The 17,634-nt window shown below is 43.4% G+C and overlaps 1 protein-coding gene across 3 annotated transcripts in view; it reads right to left on the bottom strand.

Moving 5' to 3' along the window:
* Window positions 1-7,627: 7,627 nt before the first annotated feature.
* LOC115459808 (transient receptor potential cation channel subfamily M member 7-like) overlaps window positions 7,628-17,634 on the bottom strand; it is a 214,101-nt gene continuing 204,094 nt past the window's right edge. For all 3 annotated transcript variants that reach the window (XM_030189591.1, XM_030189592.1, XM_030189593.1), the window contains 2 exons: window positions 8,283-8,389; window positions 7,628-7,853 (listed from right to left, as the gene is read on the bottom strand). In XM_030189591.1, the coding sequence (XP_030045451.1) occupies window positions 7,732-7,853; window positions 8,283-8,389 (229 nt within the window). In that variant the 3' untranslated portion in view covers window positions 7,628-7,731. The remainder of the gene's footprint in view (window positions 7,854-8,282; window positions 8,390-17,634) is intronic.

Here is a 17,634-nt window from a genome sequence, read left to right as displayed (position 1 = left end):
ACAGAAAAACTTGTGGCTGGGAAGTGATCATGTGTCTCGTAAATGGTGAGATATTCTTGACACAGCATTAGGTGCTGTTGGAACCATTATGGTGTCATCTACACTGTGGACTCAGAGGTACTTGCTAATGAGATTGCAAGTAGTACTGAGAAAATAAAGCAAGCTACAGACTTAGCCACCATTGACACTCACAGAGGGGCATAATCGAATAGGGCGCCCAAGGTTTCCTGAGGACGTCCTCGTAGGATGTCCCCGCGAAGGGGTGGGGAACCCTGTATTATCAAAACAAGATGGGCGTCCATCTTTCATTTCGATAATATGGTTAGGGACGCCCAAATCTCAACATTTAGGTTGACCTTAGAGATGGTCGACATAAACGTTGATATGGTCGACCTTAGAGATGGTCGTCCCCGGTTTTCGGCGATAATGGAAACCGAGGACGCCCATCTCAAAAACGACCAAATACAACTCATTTGGTCGTGGGAGGAGCCAGCATTCATAGTGCACTGGTCCCCCTGACATGCCAGGACACCAACCGGGCACCCTAGGGGGCACTGCAGTGGACTAACTAATGCACTAACTGAACAGAAAAAGCCCTTCCCTTACCGATCCCTTAGCGATTCGGAAAGGAACGGGCATGCAGAAGGAAATTGCATGCAAATGAGCTGCTCACTGTTAGCTCATTTGCACATGATTTCCTTCCTAAGGAGGGGAAGCCAGTGCAAATTATGCACTAACTGAACGGAAAAAGCCCTTCCCTTACCGATTCCCTTAGCATTACCTATATTGTAAATAAACGTTATTTGTAGTCCTTATGTTCTGAGCACATTTTCTTAAATATTATACTGTGCAGGTTAATGCAATACCCCCCTCCCAAAAAAATATCCTTTTATCATTTTTTCATAAGAAACTATAAGATCCTGAAAAGCCAAATAAAATCCCAAGGTAGTCCATCAGGACCAAGCATCTTACTTAAAGCAAGTGCCTTTTTTTTGCCTTTTGGACCTCCCCCTCCCCAATCTGATCACCCAACCCTTCACTCTGAATGCGCAGACCCCCCCCCCCCCCCCCAACAGTCTTTCAAAATCTGCTTCCAAAACAGTAACCTCAGAAGCATACAATTCATGGTTAACAGCTGCTACTATGTTTTATAAAATCCTCGTCATGTAATAAAGCATGCTGAAATGCCAGGTTGAAAGCTGCATTGGTATAAAATCATCGTCCAACTGTATTTCAACTGCCGCGTGGTCCAATAATGTAATTCCATAAATTTCAGACTCGTGTAGAAAGGGAAAAACTGATATTGGAATCAAGAAATAATCAATACGAGAATATGATTTATGTACAGGGAAAAATACATATATGCTTGAACACTAGGGTGCTGCACCCACTACGAGTCCACCAAGCCCAGCTGCAACATTATGGAAGCAATGACCAAACTAGACTTTTTAGTCTGCTGCCTCAAACTTGTTGACTGCCTATTCATTCCAGCATCCTGAACTTGATTGAAATCCCCCCTCTCAATCAAATAGGTAGAGTCAACAGATCCCATCCGACTTGCCAGATTATTGAAAAAGATAGGGGTTCATTTGCAAAGCACTTAGACTTACAAAGTTCCATAGGTTACTATGGAACAAATAAGGCACAAAAAGGTGCCCTAAATGACCAGATGACCACTGGAGGGAATTAGAGGTGACCTCTGAAACCCCCCAGTGGTCACTGACCCCCTCCCGCCCCCCCCCCCCAAAATATGAATAAAAATATGACTTACCAGCCTGTATGACAGTTGCAGATGTTAAAATCATATCTATTAGAGTAGCATGCAAGTCTTGCGGGCAGAGTACTGGTTGGTGCAGTACACAGTGGGGCACCCAAGTCCCTATCTCCCTTTACCTGTCACACTTGTGGTGCAACCTGTTTCACCTCCCAAGGTCACCAAAACCTACTGTACCCACACATAGGTGCCCCCTTCATCCATAAGGGATATTGTAGTGATGTATAGTGGGAGGCAGTGGACTTTGAGTGGGTTTTGGAGGCCTCAGGGGACAGGATAAGGGAGCAAAGGTGAGGTGTGTACCTGGGAGCATTTTTTATGAAGTGCACAGAAGTGCCCTCCAGGGTGCCCCGTTGCTCTCCTGAAGAGTAGTAAATCACCGGGACCTGATGGTATTCATCCCAGAGTATTAATAGAACTAAAAAATGAACTTGCGGAGCTACTGTTAGAAATATGCAATCTGTCCCTAAAATCGAGTGTAATACCGGAAGACTGGAGGGTAGCCAATGTTACTCCGATTTTTAAGAAAGGTTCCAGAGGAGATCCGGGAAATTATAGACCGGTGAGTCTGACGTCGGTGCCGGGCAAGATGGTGGAGGCTATTATTAGGTCACAAAACAGAGGGAAAGCAGCATACAAAAGCAACCAAACAAACAGAAAAAGTAAACACTGGGCCTTCAGGAATGAGAAAAATGCAATCCTTTATTAATGATGAATACCCGACACGGGCCGTGTTTCGGCGTACAAACGCCTGCATCAGGGGTCAAAAAACTCTTCTAGGTCAGCTAGTTAGCTAGTAGATAAAGATGATTAACAAACAGCTTATATTCCCCGGTGTTTGAACAGCTCATAGATAAAACGCCTTCAGCCGCATAAACCGCGGTTTATGCGGCTGAAGGCGTTTTATCTATGAGCTGTTCAAACACCGGGGAATATAAGCTGTTTGTTAATCATCTTTATCTACTAGCTAACTAGCTGACCTAGAAGAGTTTTTTGACCCCTGATGCAGGCGTTTGTACGCCGAAACACGGCCCGTGTCGGGTATTCATCATTAATAAAGGATTGCATTTTTCTCATTCCTGAAGGCCCAGTGTTTACTTTTTCTGTTTGTTTGGAGGCTATTATTAAGAATAAAATTGCAGAGCATATACAAAAACATGGACTGATGAGACAAAGTCAGCACGGATTTAGTGAAGGGAAGTCTTGCCTCACCAATCTAATGCATTTTTTTGAGGGGGTAAGCAAACATGTGGATAATGGGGAGCCGGTTGATATTGTATATCTGGATTTTCAGAAGGCGTTTGACAAAGTGCCGCACGAAAGACTCCTGAAGAAATTGCAGAGTCATGGAATCGGAGGTAGGGTATTATTATGGATTAAGAACTGGTTGAAAGATAGGAAGCAGAGAGTAGGATTGCGTGGCCAGTATTCTCAGTGGAGGAGGGTAGTTAGTGGGGTCCCGCAGGGGTCTGTGCTGGGTCCGTTGCTTTTTAATGTATTTATAAATGACCTAGAGATGGGAATAACTAGTGAGGTAATTAAATTCGCCGATGACACAAAATTATTCAGGGTCGTCAAGTCGCAGGAGGAATGTGAACGATTACAGGAGGACCTTGCGAGACTGGGAGAATGGGCGTGCAAGTGGCAGATGAAGTTCAATGTTGACAAGTGCAAAGTGATGCATGTGGGTAAGAGGAACCCGAATTATAGCTACGTCTTGCAAGGTTCCGCGTTAGGAGTTACGGATCAAGAAAGGGATCTGGGTGTCGTCGTCGATGATACGCTGAAACCTTCTGCTCAGTGTGCTGCTGCGGCTAGGAAAGCGAATAGAATGTTGGGTGTTATTAGGAAGGGTATGGAGTCCAGGTGTGCGGATGTTATAATGCCGTTGTATCGCTCCATGGTGCGACCGCACCTGGAGTATTGTGTTCAGTACTGGTCTCCGTATCTCAAAAAAGATATAGTAGAATTGGAAAAGGTACAGCGAAGGGCGACGAAAATGATAGTGGGGATGGGACGACTTTCCTATGAAGAGAGGCTGAGAAGGCTAGGGCTTTTCAGCTTGGAGAAGAGACGGCTGAGGGGAGATATGATAGAAGTGTATAAAATAATGAGTGGAATGGATCGGGTGGATGTGAAGCGACTGTTCACGCTATCCAAAAATACTAGGACTAGAGGGCATGAGTTGAAGCTACAGTGTGGTAAATTTAAAACGAATCGGAGAAAATTTTTCTTCACCCAACGTGTAATTAGACTCTGGAATTCATTGCCGGAGAACGTGGTACAGGCGGTTAGCTTGACGGAGTTTAAAAAGGGGTTAGATAGATTCCTAAAGGACAAGTCCATAGACCGCTATTAAATGGACTGGAAAAATTCCTCATTTTTAGGTATAACTTGTCTGGAATGTTTTTACGTTTGGGGAGCGTGCCAGGTGCCCTTGACCTGGATTGGCCACTGTCGGTGACAGGATGCTGGGCTAGATGGACCTTTGGTCTTTCCCAGTATGGCACTACTTATGTACTTATGTACTTATGATGTCTGGGGCAGGGGTGTAGCCACGGGTGGGCCTGGACGGGTCCAGGCCCACCCACTTTCCCTCCAGGCCCACCCATCCAAATCCTTCATCGCTGTCGCTGCCTTTTCTCCCGCGACTTCCGGGAGGCAGCGATCAGCGTTACCTGTCAGTGCCTGCCCTGAAATTGTGCTTCTCTTCTCCCCAGGCTTCACCCCGCTCGTTTCTTTGCTCGTGGCGCTGCGCTGCTATTCAAACAGGCAGCTCCGCTCCGCTCTGCCGTGTCTATCCGGCCCTCTGATGCACTTCCTGTTTAGTAGGGCCGGATGGACGCGGCAGAGAGGAGCGGAGCTGCCTGTTTGAATAGCAGCGCAGCGCCACGAGCGAAGAAACGAGCGGGGCGAAGCCTGGGGAGAAGAGAAGCACAATTTCAGGGCAGGCACTGACAGGTAACGCTGATCGCTGCCTCCCGGAAGTCGCGGGAGAAAAGGCAGCGACAGCGATGAAGGATTTGGATGGCGGGCCTGGAAGAGTAAGTGCTGGATTTGTGGTTGGTTGGTTGGTGGGGGGGAGAGGAAAGGGAAGGAAAGGGATACTTTTGCCAGAGACAGTCAGACTTGTAGGAGGAAGGGGATTAGAGGGAACTGGGAAGGAAGAGAGCTGCTGGAGGTGGGAGGAAAAGGAGGAGGGGATCAAGATAGAAGGGAGAGAGCTGCTGGACATGAGAGGAAGAGGCTGGAGAGCTTCTGGAAGAGGGAGGGAAGGGAGAGAGCTGCTGGACATGGGAGGGAGAGGAGGAAGGGGCTGGAGGAAAGGGGGAGAGCTCCTGGACATGGGAGGAAGAGGAGGAGGGGACTGGATGGAAGGGAGAGAGCTGCTGGACATGGGAGGGAGAGGAGGAAGGGGTTGGAGAGCTGCTGGACAAGGGAGGAAGAGGAGGAAGGGACTGGAGGGAAGGGAAAGAGCTGCTGGACATGGGAGAAAGAGAAGGAGGGGACGATGGAAGGGAGAGAACTGCTGAAGGAAGAGGAGGAGGGGATCTGGGTGGAAGGGAGAGAGCTGTTAGATATGGGAGGAAGAGGAGGAGGGGATCTGGATGGAAGGGAGAGAGCTGCTGGACATGGGAGGAGAACTGGAGGGAAGGGAGAGAACTGCTGGTACAGCACAAGGAGGGAGGGAAGGGAAACAGAGATACCAGACCAAGGAGATGAAGGAAAAGGGAATATTAAACCTAGAGCTTGAGGGAGGGAGGCAGGAAATCAAGCAACCAAACCAGATGCTGGAAAGAGGAGGGAGTGAGAGGGAGAGAAGCTGGATGGGGTAGGGTCAGAGAGGGTAGAGATATATTGGCACTGGGGACAAAGAGAGGTGAGAAGATGGACAGAGTAATATAGGGACACAGAGAAAAGGAGATACTAAACATGGAGGAAGATAGAGGTACAGAGATGGAAGAAGATGGAAGGATGGCAGAGAAAGAGGGAAAACAGATGGAAGGATGGCAGAGAAAGAGGGAAAACGGATGGATGGGGAGAGAGACACTGGATGGAAGGATGCAGAGAGAAAGGGGAGAGACTGGAAGGATGTGGAGAGAGAAGGGACACTGAACAGAAAAGGGTAGAGAGATAGACACTGGTTAGAAGGAGGGAGAGAGACATTAGATGGAAGGATCAGGATTGAGGGTAGATGGGTAGAAGGGTGGGGAGAGAAAGAGGGAAGACGCTGGATGGAAGGGTAGGGAGAAAGAGGTGACACTGGATGGAAGGATGCAGAAAGAAAGAGGGGAGACTATTGGAAGGATGGGGAGAGAAAGAGGAGAGCTGCTGCATGGAAAGGGGGAGTAGTGAAAGATTGGAGAATAAGAGGAAGGGGCATGGGGAGAACAAGGGTGAGAAAAAGATGAAAAGCCATAAGTAGATGAAGGAAATTAAAGAATGGATAGTAAGAATGAATTAAATCTGGACACAGAGAGAGGCAGAAAAATATTGAAGAAAGCAAAGAAAAAGGAGAGAAAAGTGACAAATGGCCAGGAAACCCTGGCAGAAGAGTTAAGCGAAAACGAAAGAAAGCAGAATCTAGAGACACAATGAGACAAAGTAAATGGCCATACAACAAAGGTAAAGAAAATAATTTTATTTTTAATTTAGGATAAAGTAATATGGTGTTAATAAAGTTTCAGAGACCAATACTTCCTTCCTTAGGTCAGGAGAGGATACCGTAACAGCATTATACTGACCTGAGGCAGGAGGTTTTGGCCTCTGAAAGCTCACTGAAAAGGATTAGGCTATTAAATAAATTGTCTGAAATCGGATGCACTGAAAAGCAGCACTTTACCCTGTGTGACAAATGCATCTGAGTGTGACTAAATTTTGCTGGGGGGGGGGGGGGGTACAGAGAAAAGTTTGTGCCCACCCACTTTGGGTTCAGGCCCACCCAAAATTGGCAGTCTGGCTACGCCACTGGTCTGGGGGACCATTCTACTAAAAATGCTGGCTCCGCCTACATCCCAATGGCATGAATCTCTACGTTTTGCACCTATTTTTTGTTTTCTGAAAATGGAACAAAAACAAAACGTCCAAATCACAAAATCTTGTTCAAATCAGAGAGTCATTTTTCTTTTTTGAAAATGACCTTCTTTCTTTTTTGGATTTTGGACATTTTGTGCAAAATGTTCAAAATCGGACTTAGACGTCATATCGAAAATACCCCTCCACCTAACTTTGTAAGTCTATGTACTTTGAAAATACGCCTCAATTTGTGTCTTTATAAAATAGACCAAAAAGAAAAGGTGCCTTCCTGCCTAATTAACCTAGGAAACCTATTAAAAAATTCACCCCATGTGAGATACTGTATGCTTTTGCTAAATGCCATCAAATGCATAAATCATTTTGATTATAAGATCAAAGTGGCCTAGTTCAGGGCAGGTATGATCCCCTTATGCAAAATGACACTCTTCAGGCCCCTAAAGGTTGTCTCACAGAATAGGTCAGGCTGCCAAATAATACTGCAAGATTTGGGAAGGTGAGTAATTAAATCCAAAATTCAGATAATGAGATTATATTTATCAAATAGGCTTCTATGATTTTCATAAAGACATGTTCAGTAAAAAAAATACCTTAACATATGCATATACATGGCTTTTTGCCACAAATAGTGAAAATTGCAACGGAAGCATCCCAAGTCCATAAACCGCTACTAAATGGACTTGGGAAAAATCCACAATTCCGGGAATAACATGTATAAAATGTTTGTACGTTTGGGAAGCATGCCAGGTGCCCTTGGCCTGGATTGGCTGCTGTCGTGGACAGGATGCTGGGCTCGATGGACCCTTGGTCTTTTCCCAGTGTGGCATTACTTACTTATTTTTAAATAAAAATATCAATGACAAACATTAGTTTTGTAAACATTTCTGCAAGGGATTAAAACAATGAACAGTTTTGTTCTATGGCTAGAGCACTGTATGCATAGGTTGAATTGAATCTTCAGGGTAGGTACTAGGAAAGGTAAATACGGAAGCATCACTGTGTGCAAAAGCCTCTTCATCGGGTGTGTATTCATTCCTCTTCAGATCTAAAAAAAAATGAAATACTTGACATGAATCCCTTCATGGAATGTTTATTTACTGTAAAGTAAGAGCAGACTCTTACCCAATATAAAGACACACATAGATAAACACACACTTATAGATATATAAGTATAGAAAGGGCATTCAAATCAGAATTGAGACATCTAGGTTGGGACGTTTCAAGTTCCACTAGTATTTTAGAACAGGATTAAATGTTTCCAATTTTCCAAAGACGTTTTACTGAAAATTAACCTGATATATGCCTCATGCAATTAGATAAGTTTGTTTTCTAATAGTTCATCCACTTTGGTCTAGGTTCTTTGTCTCTCATATTCTTACTATCTTTCATATCTCATGGCTTTAATTTTCCTAAACTTGAGCCTTGCATCCAATTACAAATCAACGGACAGAGAACAGGAAATGTAACCTCTTACCTGGAAGTTTAAGCTTCCTGCAACAGGAATTACAGCGATGCTTTGCACTGAAGTTTTTGATTGCATCTTCTCCCAAGTTTGCTGGACCGAACACCATATCATAAGATCTTTGGGAAAGCAAAAAGAGAATATGAGTGGAGTAGAGATAAAAAAGGAGACAATGCACAAAACATTTATTTCTGTGACATGAGAATGACTAAATTTTTCAGGGGACGCAGAATGATGATAGAGTTTTAAAGGCTCATCTCTGAAAATATGAAATACGAAGCTTCTCTTGACAGTGTGGGCTCCCCAGCAGAACTAAAAAGTCTTTTTCAGGTGATGATACTTTTAGATGGGTCACCAGGAGAATATTCCAACGATAATACACGTGAGTTTTTGTGACCACAGAAGTCCTTTCTTCAGGAAAACACTTCTTAGAAAGGTCTCATTTGTAAACGGGACCAGTTTGACCCCAGGGCCTCATACACAACATCTTTTGCTAATTGCATCACACAAGTTAGAAATCAGTAGAAAGTGTTGCATTCTTGATAGGTGTGTGCATGGGAAATATTTTCATCTTGTTTTCTTTTCTTTTCATCTTGTGCTGTTTTTCAGGGCCTGATTTTATAACAGGATGGTTATATGAGAAGTCCAAAAAGGCACTTGTTTTATAAAGGTAACGTGGAGGGGCATAATCGAATGGGGTGCCCAAGTTTTCCTGAGGGCATCCTCACAGGACGTCCCCGTGAAAGGGCAGGGAAACCCATATTATCGAAACAAGATGGGCGTCCATCTTTCATTTCAATAATACGGTCGGGGACGCCCAAATCTCAACATTTAGGTCGACCTTAGAGATGGTCGTCCCCGGTTTTCGGCGATAATGGAAACCGAGGACGCCCATCTCAAAACCGACTAAATCCAACTCATTTGGTCATGGGAGGAGCCAGCATTCGTAGTGCACTGGTCCCCCTGACATGCCAGGACACCAACCGGGCACCCTATGGGGCACTGCAGTGGACTAACTGATGCACTAACTGAATGGAAAAAGCCCTTCCCTTGCCGATCCCTTAGCGATTTGGAAAGGAACGGGCATGCATGAAGGAGGTGAAGCCAGTGCAGAGCAGACAAGCATTATGTGTGGCTGCTCTGCACATGCCAAAGACTGCTTCATACATGCAGACAAGCTGCGTGTATAATAGCCGTCTACAACCTTAGAAAAATACAAGTCCAGGATGTGTTTTTTTTTTTTTAAGAGTATGGGTGAACGACGTCCTTTGCTAAGCCTCCGTCCCTGGACGTCCAAAATGTGGATATTTCTGTGAGAAGGATGTCCATGCCTGGATGTTTCTGTGAGAAGGATGTCCATGCCTGCTATGCCTCTGACACCCCCTTTATTTATTTGGATTTTGGATCACAAGTAGCAGCAGTGGGATTTGAACTGGCTACCTCTGGATTGCAAGCCCAGTGCTCTAACCACTAGGCCACTCCTCCATGCCATGCCACTCCCTTGAAATTTGGCCATCCCTGTGGGGGGGGGGGGGGCAGTTCAGGACATCCAAAATGTTTGAAAGAAGGACGTCCACGCCTTCACTATGCCTCCGCTGACACACACATACCTCCCCTCCCAGGGACCTGCATGCTGCTGCGATGGACCTGAGTATGACATTTCAGGCTGGCAAAAAAAGTTTTTAAAGTTGTTATTTTCAGGGTGGGAGGGGGGTTAGTCAGGGGAGGTCATCCCCAATTCCCTCGAGTGGTCATCTGGTCAGTTCACGCATATTTTTGAGGCTTGGTCGTAAGAAAAAATTGACCAAGTAAAGTTGCCCAAGTGCTCATCAGGGACGCCCTTCTTTTTTCCATTATCGCTCGAGGTTGCCATCTGTTAGGTACGCCCCAGTCCCGCCTTTGCAATGCCTCCGACATGCCCCCGGGAACTTTGGTCATCCCCGCAACGGGAAGCAGTTGGGGATGCCCAAAATTGGCTTTTGATTATACCGATTTGGGCGACCCTGAGAGGACTCCCATCTCCCGATTTGTGTCGAAAGATGGGCGCCCTTCTCTTTCGAAAATAAGCCTGATAGGCTCCTATGTGGCTTTATAGAATAGACTAGAACCAGCCCTGTAGTACATAAACACCACATCCTCCCCTCCCCATCACTCATCAGAATAAAAACCTGGACAAGTCAGATACCCTCCCAAGGACATACTTCCACACAAAGTTTTGGTACAGCTAAGTCTTGTCATTTCAGTTATAAAGGGGAACACATGCAGGAAAATATGCAGTCATTTTATCATGTTTTCTTGAGCCCAGGGTACACTCCATCTTTCTCTGGGACTAAGGCAGCTGCTACCACTCCCAGGGGGTGATACCATCTGCTAACGCTTGCATTTACTAATTCAATGGTTCAGGCTGTCCCTGATGGTTTTGTTTTGCAATAAGAATAACAGAGAAACAAAAACAAAGTTATTTTCATAAATGCTTGAAGTATTTGGATTTAGTATCATTCAGGTCCTAAACAGATGAACTTTTTTCTTCACTCCTGAAGATGAGGACTTACAGATTTCTACTCTCATCATTATATAAAGATCAGATCTGAATTAACTTCAACTTATAAAAGAAGGCCCACCATCACTGGCAAAGCTGACAAATTATTTTAGTTCTCCAGACAGGATGAGAGCAGAATTAAGATAAATCAGACCTAAACGAGTCCCTTTAATGACTCAAATTAAACTTCCCATCTAGAGATGTAAGTAGGTAGCATGACCATAGCTCCATGTCAAGGGTTAAACCTGTATGTAGGTTAAATACATGAAAATATGGTATATGCCATAAGCACATAAGCATTGCCATACTGGACAGACTGAAGGTCCATCAAGCCCAGTGTCCCGTTTCCAACAGTGTCAAGGGGAACAGGTTGAGACAGTCCGTGTTTTCCACATTACACGCTGGGAGAGGTAGTGCTGATTTCTCAACTGACTTCTCTAGGGAAAACAGAACTACATCTCCATGCCTGCAGTGGGACAAAACCTGGGATGGCTCAGCTTGTTCTCCATAACATGGAGTTCTGTGGCAACCATAACCAAGGGCCTTCAAGACATCAGAAAGGGCAGAATCAGCCAATCTATTGAGATAGATATGAGGGAAGCCACTGCTTGCTCTGGGATTGGTAGCTTAGAATGTTGCTACTATTTGGGTTTCTGCCACTTACTTGTGACCTGGATTGGCCAATGTTGGAAACAGGATACTGGGCTGGATGGACCATTGGTCTGACCCAGTATGATTATTCTTACATTCTTATGTAAAATGGCTCATTTTCAGGGCAATTCTATAAAGTACATACTAATAGTTAGTTCCATGCTGATTATACACTTAATTCATTAGAATAATGGCAGATGACGTTTAATGTGAGCAAGTGAAAAGTGATGCATGTGGGAAAGAGGAACCCGAACTATAGCTACATGATACAAGGTTCCACATTAGGAGTCACTGACCAGGAAAAGGATCCAGGTGTCATCGTTGATGATATGCTAAAACCCTCTGCTCAGTGTGCAGTGGTGGTGAAGAAAGCAAATAGAATGTTAAAATGTATTCTACTGTTTTGGGATCTTGCCAGGTATTTGTGACCTGGGTTGGTCACTTTTGGAAACAGGACTTGATGGACCTTCAGTCTGTCCCAGTATGGCAAACGCTTATGTTTATTTATTTATTAGGATTTATTTACCGCCTTTTTGAAGGAATTCACTCAAAGTAGTGTACAGTAAGAATAGATCAAACATGAGCAATAGGCAATTACAGCAGTAAAAATATTCAAAAACAATACAAAGTATGGCATGCTATACTACTTACAATGTCAACACAATACGTAAAAGAACATTTTAATTGATCATGAAGGGTAAAACAAAGATGCAACACATAGAAGGGTAAGAAAATAGGAAGAGTTAGAAAGTAAGGTGACTGATTTGAAGAAAATTGCACATGAGGTCAGAGAGATGGTTAAATATTATCTCAGCTAGGGTAGGAGTGGATAAACATGTCCTGCTGCAGAATGTGCAGCCCGAGTCACTCCTTGTGTGTGTGTGTGTGAGTGAGACTAACAAGTTAGTTATTTCTTCCATTAAAGGCCTGGTTGAAGAGCCAAGCTTTCACCTGCTTCCTGAAGTAGAGATAGTTTTGTGTTAAGCGCAGCCTTTCAGGCAGTGCATTCCAGAGTGTGGGGGCTACTCCGGAAAAGGCTCGCTTGCGGGTATCACAACATGTAATGTCTTTTGGAGAGGGTGTGGTTAGTGAAAGTCCTTGGAAGGACCTTAATGTCCTTGGCGGTGTGTGATCATCCTATTTTTCAGGTACTCAAGGGCCATTTCCTTTCAGGGCCTTGAAGATCAGACATAGAGTTTTAAATTTAGCCCTGTATTGTACTGGTAGCCAATTAAGTTTTTGCAAAAATGATGTGATGTGGTCACATTGCTTGCAACCTTTTATGAGTCTTGCTGCTGCATTCTGAATCAACTGGAGCTGGTGCAGGACCTTTGTAGTCAAACTATTGTATAGTGCATTGCAGTAATCCAGTGTTCATGTTATCATGGCATGTACAACTGGGATAAGATTTACCTTCTCGATGTAAGGAGAGAGGCAGTGTAGCTGTTGCAAATAGTAGAAGCAGCTCTTGAAGGTTGCTTGGATTTGGGGAATCAGAGTAAGTGTTGAATCTAACTGTATTCCAAGGTTCCTGACTTGTGATTTGAGAGGGAGTTCGTACTTCCCAAAAGGGATTTTGATGTCAGGCATGTATCCACTTGTGTTAGGGACCCAGAGAAGCTCGGTTTTACTTGGGTTCAGGCAAAGTTTGTTGTGTTTAGCCCTTTCTTGAATTGATGTTAGACAGGTAATCAGTTTATTCAAGGCTGTAGGTAAGTCAGGTTCAATGGGTAAGAGTAGCTGCACATCATCCGCATAGATGTAGAACTGAGTGTCCATTGACCGAATCAGCTCAGCTAGTGGCTTAAGGTACATATTGAACTGAATAGGTAACAGTATCGATCCTTTTGGTACACCACAGGTGGTGGTGATGAGTTGCTGCCAAACATTGTGGATTGTTGCCCATCTGATAGATAGGATCTGAACCATGCAAGTACTGTTCCATTGATACCTGTTTCTGTCAGTCGTGCTAGCATGATATCATGATCCACAGTGTCAAAAGCTGCTGACAAGTCAAGCAGTACTAAAATTGAGACAAATCCCTTGTCTCGGTTTCTGTGAAGATCATCTAGTAGGGATATGAGGACCGTTTCTGTACCATAACCAGGTCTGAATCCAGATCGACAACGATCTGGTCAGTTTCTCTTTTCTAGTCAGTCATTAAGTTGAACACACACTGTTTGTTCTATGAGTTTCCCTAGAAACGGGATGTTGGATACTGGCCTGTAACTTTCAAGTTTGTCCTGGTCAAGGTTGTTTTTCTTCAGCAGAGGGCGGACCAATGCCCTTTTTAATGCTGTTGGTAGTTGCCCATTAGAAAGAGAGGTGTTCATAATTTTTCTGGGGCCTTCTATAAGGCCCATACTTGCCTGCTGCACTATCTTTGATGGGCAGGGATCAAGGGAGCAGGTAATTGGTCGAAGGACTCTTAGGATTTTGTCAAGGCTCTCCTCTGTCATTGGGTTAAAACTGTCCCATCTGTCTCTGTCAGGGGGGGGGGGGCAGTTTGTGCACCCCTGGTTGACTGGCTGGTTGTTCAGAACCCTTATTTTATCATCCTCACCTTAATATTCCCTTATCTCTTGTTTGTCCTGTTTGTCTGTCCTAATTAGATTGTAAGCTCTGTCGAGCAGGGACTGTCTCTTCATGTTCAAGTGTACAGCGCTGCATACATCTAGAAGCTCTATAGAAATGATAAGTAGTAGTAGTAGTAGTAGATTGCCTGTAAATCCTGGCAGAGACTTTTAATTTTGTTGGCAAAGTATGCAGCAAAATGTTATGTTCTTATTAGGAAAAGAATGATAAACAAAAATGAGGATATTATAATGCCTTTGTATCGCTCCATGGTACGACCACAACTTGAATACTGAGTGCAGTTCTGGTCACTTCAAAAAAGATATAGTGGAATTAGAAAATGTACAGAGAAGGGCAATGAAAATGATAAAGGGGATGGGACGACTTTCCTATGAGGAAAGGCTGAAGTGCCTAGGGCTCTTCAACTTGGAGAAAAGACAGCTGAGGGGAGATATGATAGAGGTATATATAATAATGAGTGGAGTGGAATGGGTAGATGTGAATTTCTTGTTTACTCTTTCCAAAAATACTAGGACTAGGGGGCACGCAATGAAGCTACAAAGTAGTACATTTAAAACAAATCAGAGAAAATATTTCTTCACTCAATGTGTAACTAAACTCTGGAATTTATTTCCAGAGAATTTGATAAAAGCAGTTCACTTAGCGGGGTTTAAAAAAGGTTTGGATATCTTCCTAAAAGAAAAGTCCATAAGCCATTATTAAGATGGACTTATGGAAAATCCACTGCTTACTGCTAGGATAAGCAGCATAAAATGTATTGTACTATTTTGGGATCTTGCTAGGTACTTGTAACCTGGATTGACCACTGATGGAAACAGGATGCTGGGCTTGATGGACCTTTGGTCTGTCCGGTATGGCAATGATTATGTGCTTATGGCATATACGATATTTTCATGTATATAACCTGCATACAGGTATAACCCACACCCATGTATATTATTATTATTAGCATTTGTATAGCGCTACCAGACGCATGCAGCGCTGAACACCTGATACAAAGAGACAGTCCCTGCTCAAAAGAGTTTACAATCTAAATAATACAGTCAGACAAGACAGTTACGGGTGAGGGAAGTAATGGATGAGAAGGGAGGAAGGGACAAGGGGAGGGCAATTGTGGCTAGGAGCTAAAAGCAGCAGTGAAAAGGTGGGTTTTCAGCATAGATTTGAAAGCAGGTAGAGATGAAGCTAGACATATAGGTCCAGGAAGTCTATTCCAGGCATAAGGTGCCGCGAGAGAAAAGGAGCGAAGCCTGGAGTTAGCAGTGGAGGAGAAGGTGGACGACAAGAGAGATTTGCCTAGTGAGTGGAGTTCACGGGGAGGAATGTAGGGAGAGATGAGAGTGGAGATGTAATCCTGCAGAAAAGAAGGAACTAAGTAAAAAAGTTTTTTTTTTATAGCCCATGCCCCTGTATTACCTATGGATTCTCAGTTCTTTGAGCCGACATGAGCATACGCGGGAGTGTGGGCCTGGGCAGCCAAGGCACACCAACAATGTTGGGCTGGAGGAAAAGAAAGGCCAGCAGACATGAAAGAAAGGGTTACTATAAATTTACTGGTTGTCCATTTTCAATGCCAAAAAGTAAGTCGTAGTATACTGCTGAATTCAAATTATCAGCAGTCGAATACGCAAAAAAATATGGAAATCGTGAAGCTGGGCGTAGTTTTTCCATTGATGAGAAGTCTGTTAAGTAGTGCAAAGCTGAGAAAAAACTGAAAGAAATTTATCCTAGAAAGCATGCACGGCATGAAAAATGTGCCAAATGACCCAATTTGGAGGCAAATCTGAAACAGTGGGTACTTATGCAACAAGATTGCTGTAGGGTTGTTTCACCATAAGCATAAAACAGAAGGCTATAGCATTGATCCCCAATTTTTATGGAGGAGTGAACTGGGGGAGGGGAGGATGTGGTATTTATGCACTAAAGAACTGGTTTATAAAGCCACTTGGGAAATGATGCATCGGAATGACTTATGTATTCAAACTAGAACAGTGGGTCAAAAGCTATCAGATGACTGGGAAGGATGGGTTAATTTGTTAATTTTGTGCAAAAAGAATGCAACCAGGAGACATGATCAACATGAACGAGGTACCGATGAGTTTTGATATTTTGAGCACAAGAACAGTTGCTAAGCGTGGCACACAGATGATGGCTGTAGCAACTGCTGGTCATGAATGGACACGTTTCACTGTTGTGCTAACATGTACTGCAGATGGAAAGAAGTTGAGACCGCTTGTTACTTTCAAACGCTTAACTATACCACGTAAACAATTCCCAAAGTCCGTTGTTGTTAAGTGCAACAAAAGGGGATGGATGAATGAGAATATTATGAAGGTCTGGATAAATGCATGTTTTCATGCTTGCTCGGGTGGGTTTTCAACAAGAAATTATTGTTAATATTTAACTCCATGACAACCCACATGTTGAACTCAGTTAAGAAAATGTTGAATGCTGCTGAAGCCCATATAGAAGTAATCTCTGGTGGACTAATGTGCAAATTACAGCTTCTTGACTCGCAAGGAAGGAATGGGATAAATGGATGCATGAAGGCACACACTCATTTACTCCGGCGAAATAGAAACCAGCTACCTATACAGAAGTCTGCAGCTGGATTGACACTGCATGGCAGGCAGTGAAACTACATTTGATTATCAATTGATTTCAAAAAGCAGGTTTCTTGGAGAACAGACTATGTATGATTCTATGGATGAGGAGGAATACAAGTTTAATTATGGCAAAGTGCAGACATTCGCTGCAGAACACCGATAATGATACATTCTTTGAAGGTTTTCCTTGTAGCGATGAACAAGATCATGTTTGAGACACTATGAAGTATTGATGCCGTAAACTTCTGTCCTGTCTTTTAATAAGAGCTGTTTTATGCTGACCATTTGGAAGTTTGTTTTGCTATAGATCTGTTCAATGCCTCCTTAAAAGGTATATTACCAAAAGTACCTATGAAGACCTTACTAAATGCTTCTTGTAATAAAAGTTGTATTTTTTGTAATCATTTAGAGTCCTGTTTACTAAGCCACACTGTAGGTGTGCCATTGTTTTTAGCGCATGCTAAAAATTAGCGTGCACTTTATTTCCTGATAGGTTTTCTAAATCTTGGAATCACATTTCTTTTTTGGTGGACGAAGATGATATTTGTTTTATTTTCCTTGATTTGCTGACTATGTAAATGTAATATGTATTTCATTGTATTTCATTGTCTCAATGTGTTTGAGATTATATAATAAAAAATTTGTTAAAAAAAAAAAAAATTAGCGTGCACTAATGCTAAAGACATCCAAAGGAATAAATGGGTGACTCTAGCGTTAGCATGCGCTAAATTTTAGTGTGTCTTAGTAAACATAGCCCTTAGGGGTTGTGGGTTTGTTTTCTATATAAAGAATGCCTCCTCCGCAGTGACCTTCAAATGTAATGGCTTGCATAACCCGGCCGCACCCTTGTTTAACCTTCAGTGAGTATTCACGGTAAGTAAAAATACGGAATGTATATATATATATGTGTGCACACACACATGTAAAAGTCAAAATGCACTTAAGTGCTATTCTGTAAATACATATGTATTTT

Source organism: Microcaecilia unicolor, chromosome 1 (genome assembly GCF_901765095.1).
Source record: "Microcaecilia unicolor chromosome 1, aMicUni1.1, whole genome shotgun sequence".
In the NCBI taxonomy this organism is placed as follows: Eukaryota; Metazoa; Chordata; class Amphibia; order Gymnophiona; family Siphonopidae; genus Microcaecilia; species Microcaecilia unicolor.
The sequence above is the reverse complement of the archived record's forward strand: the minus strand, read 5'-3'. Positions and strand labels throughout refer to the sequence as shown.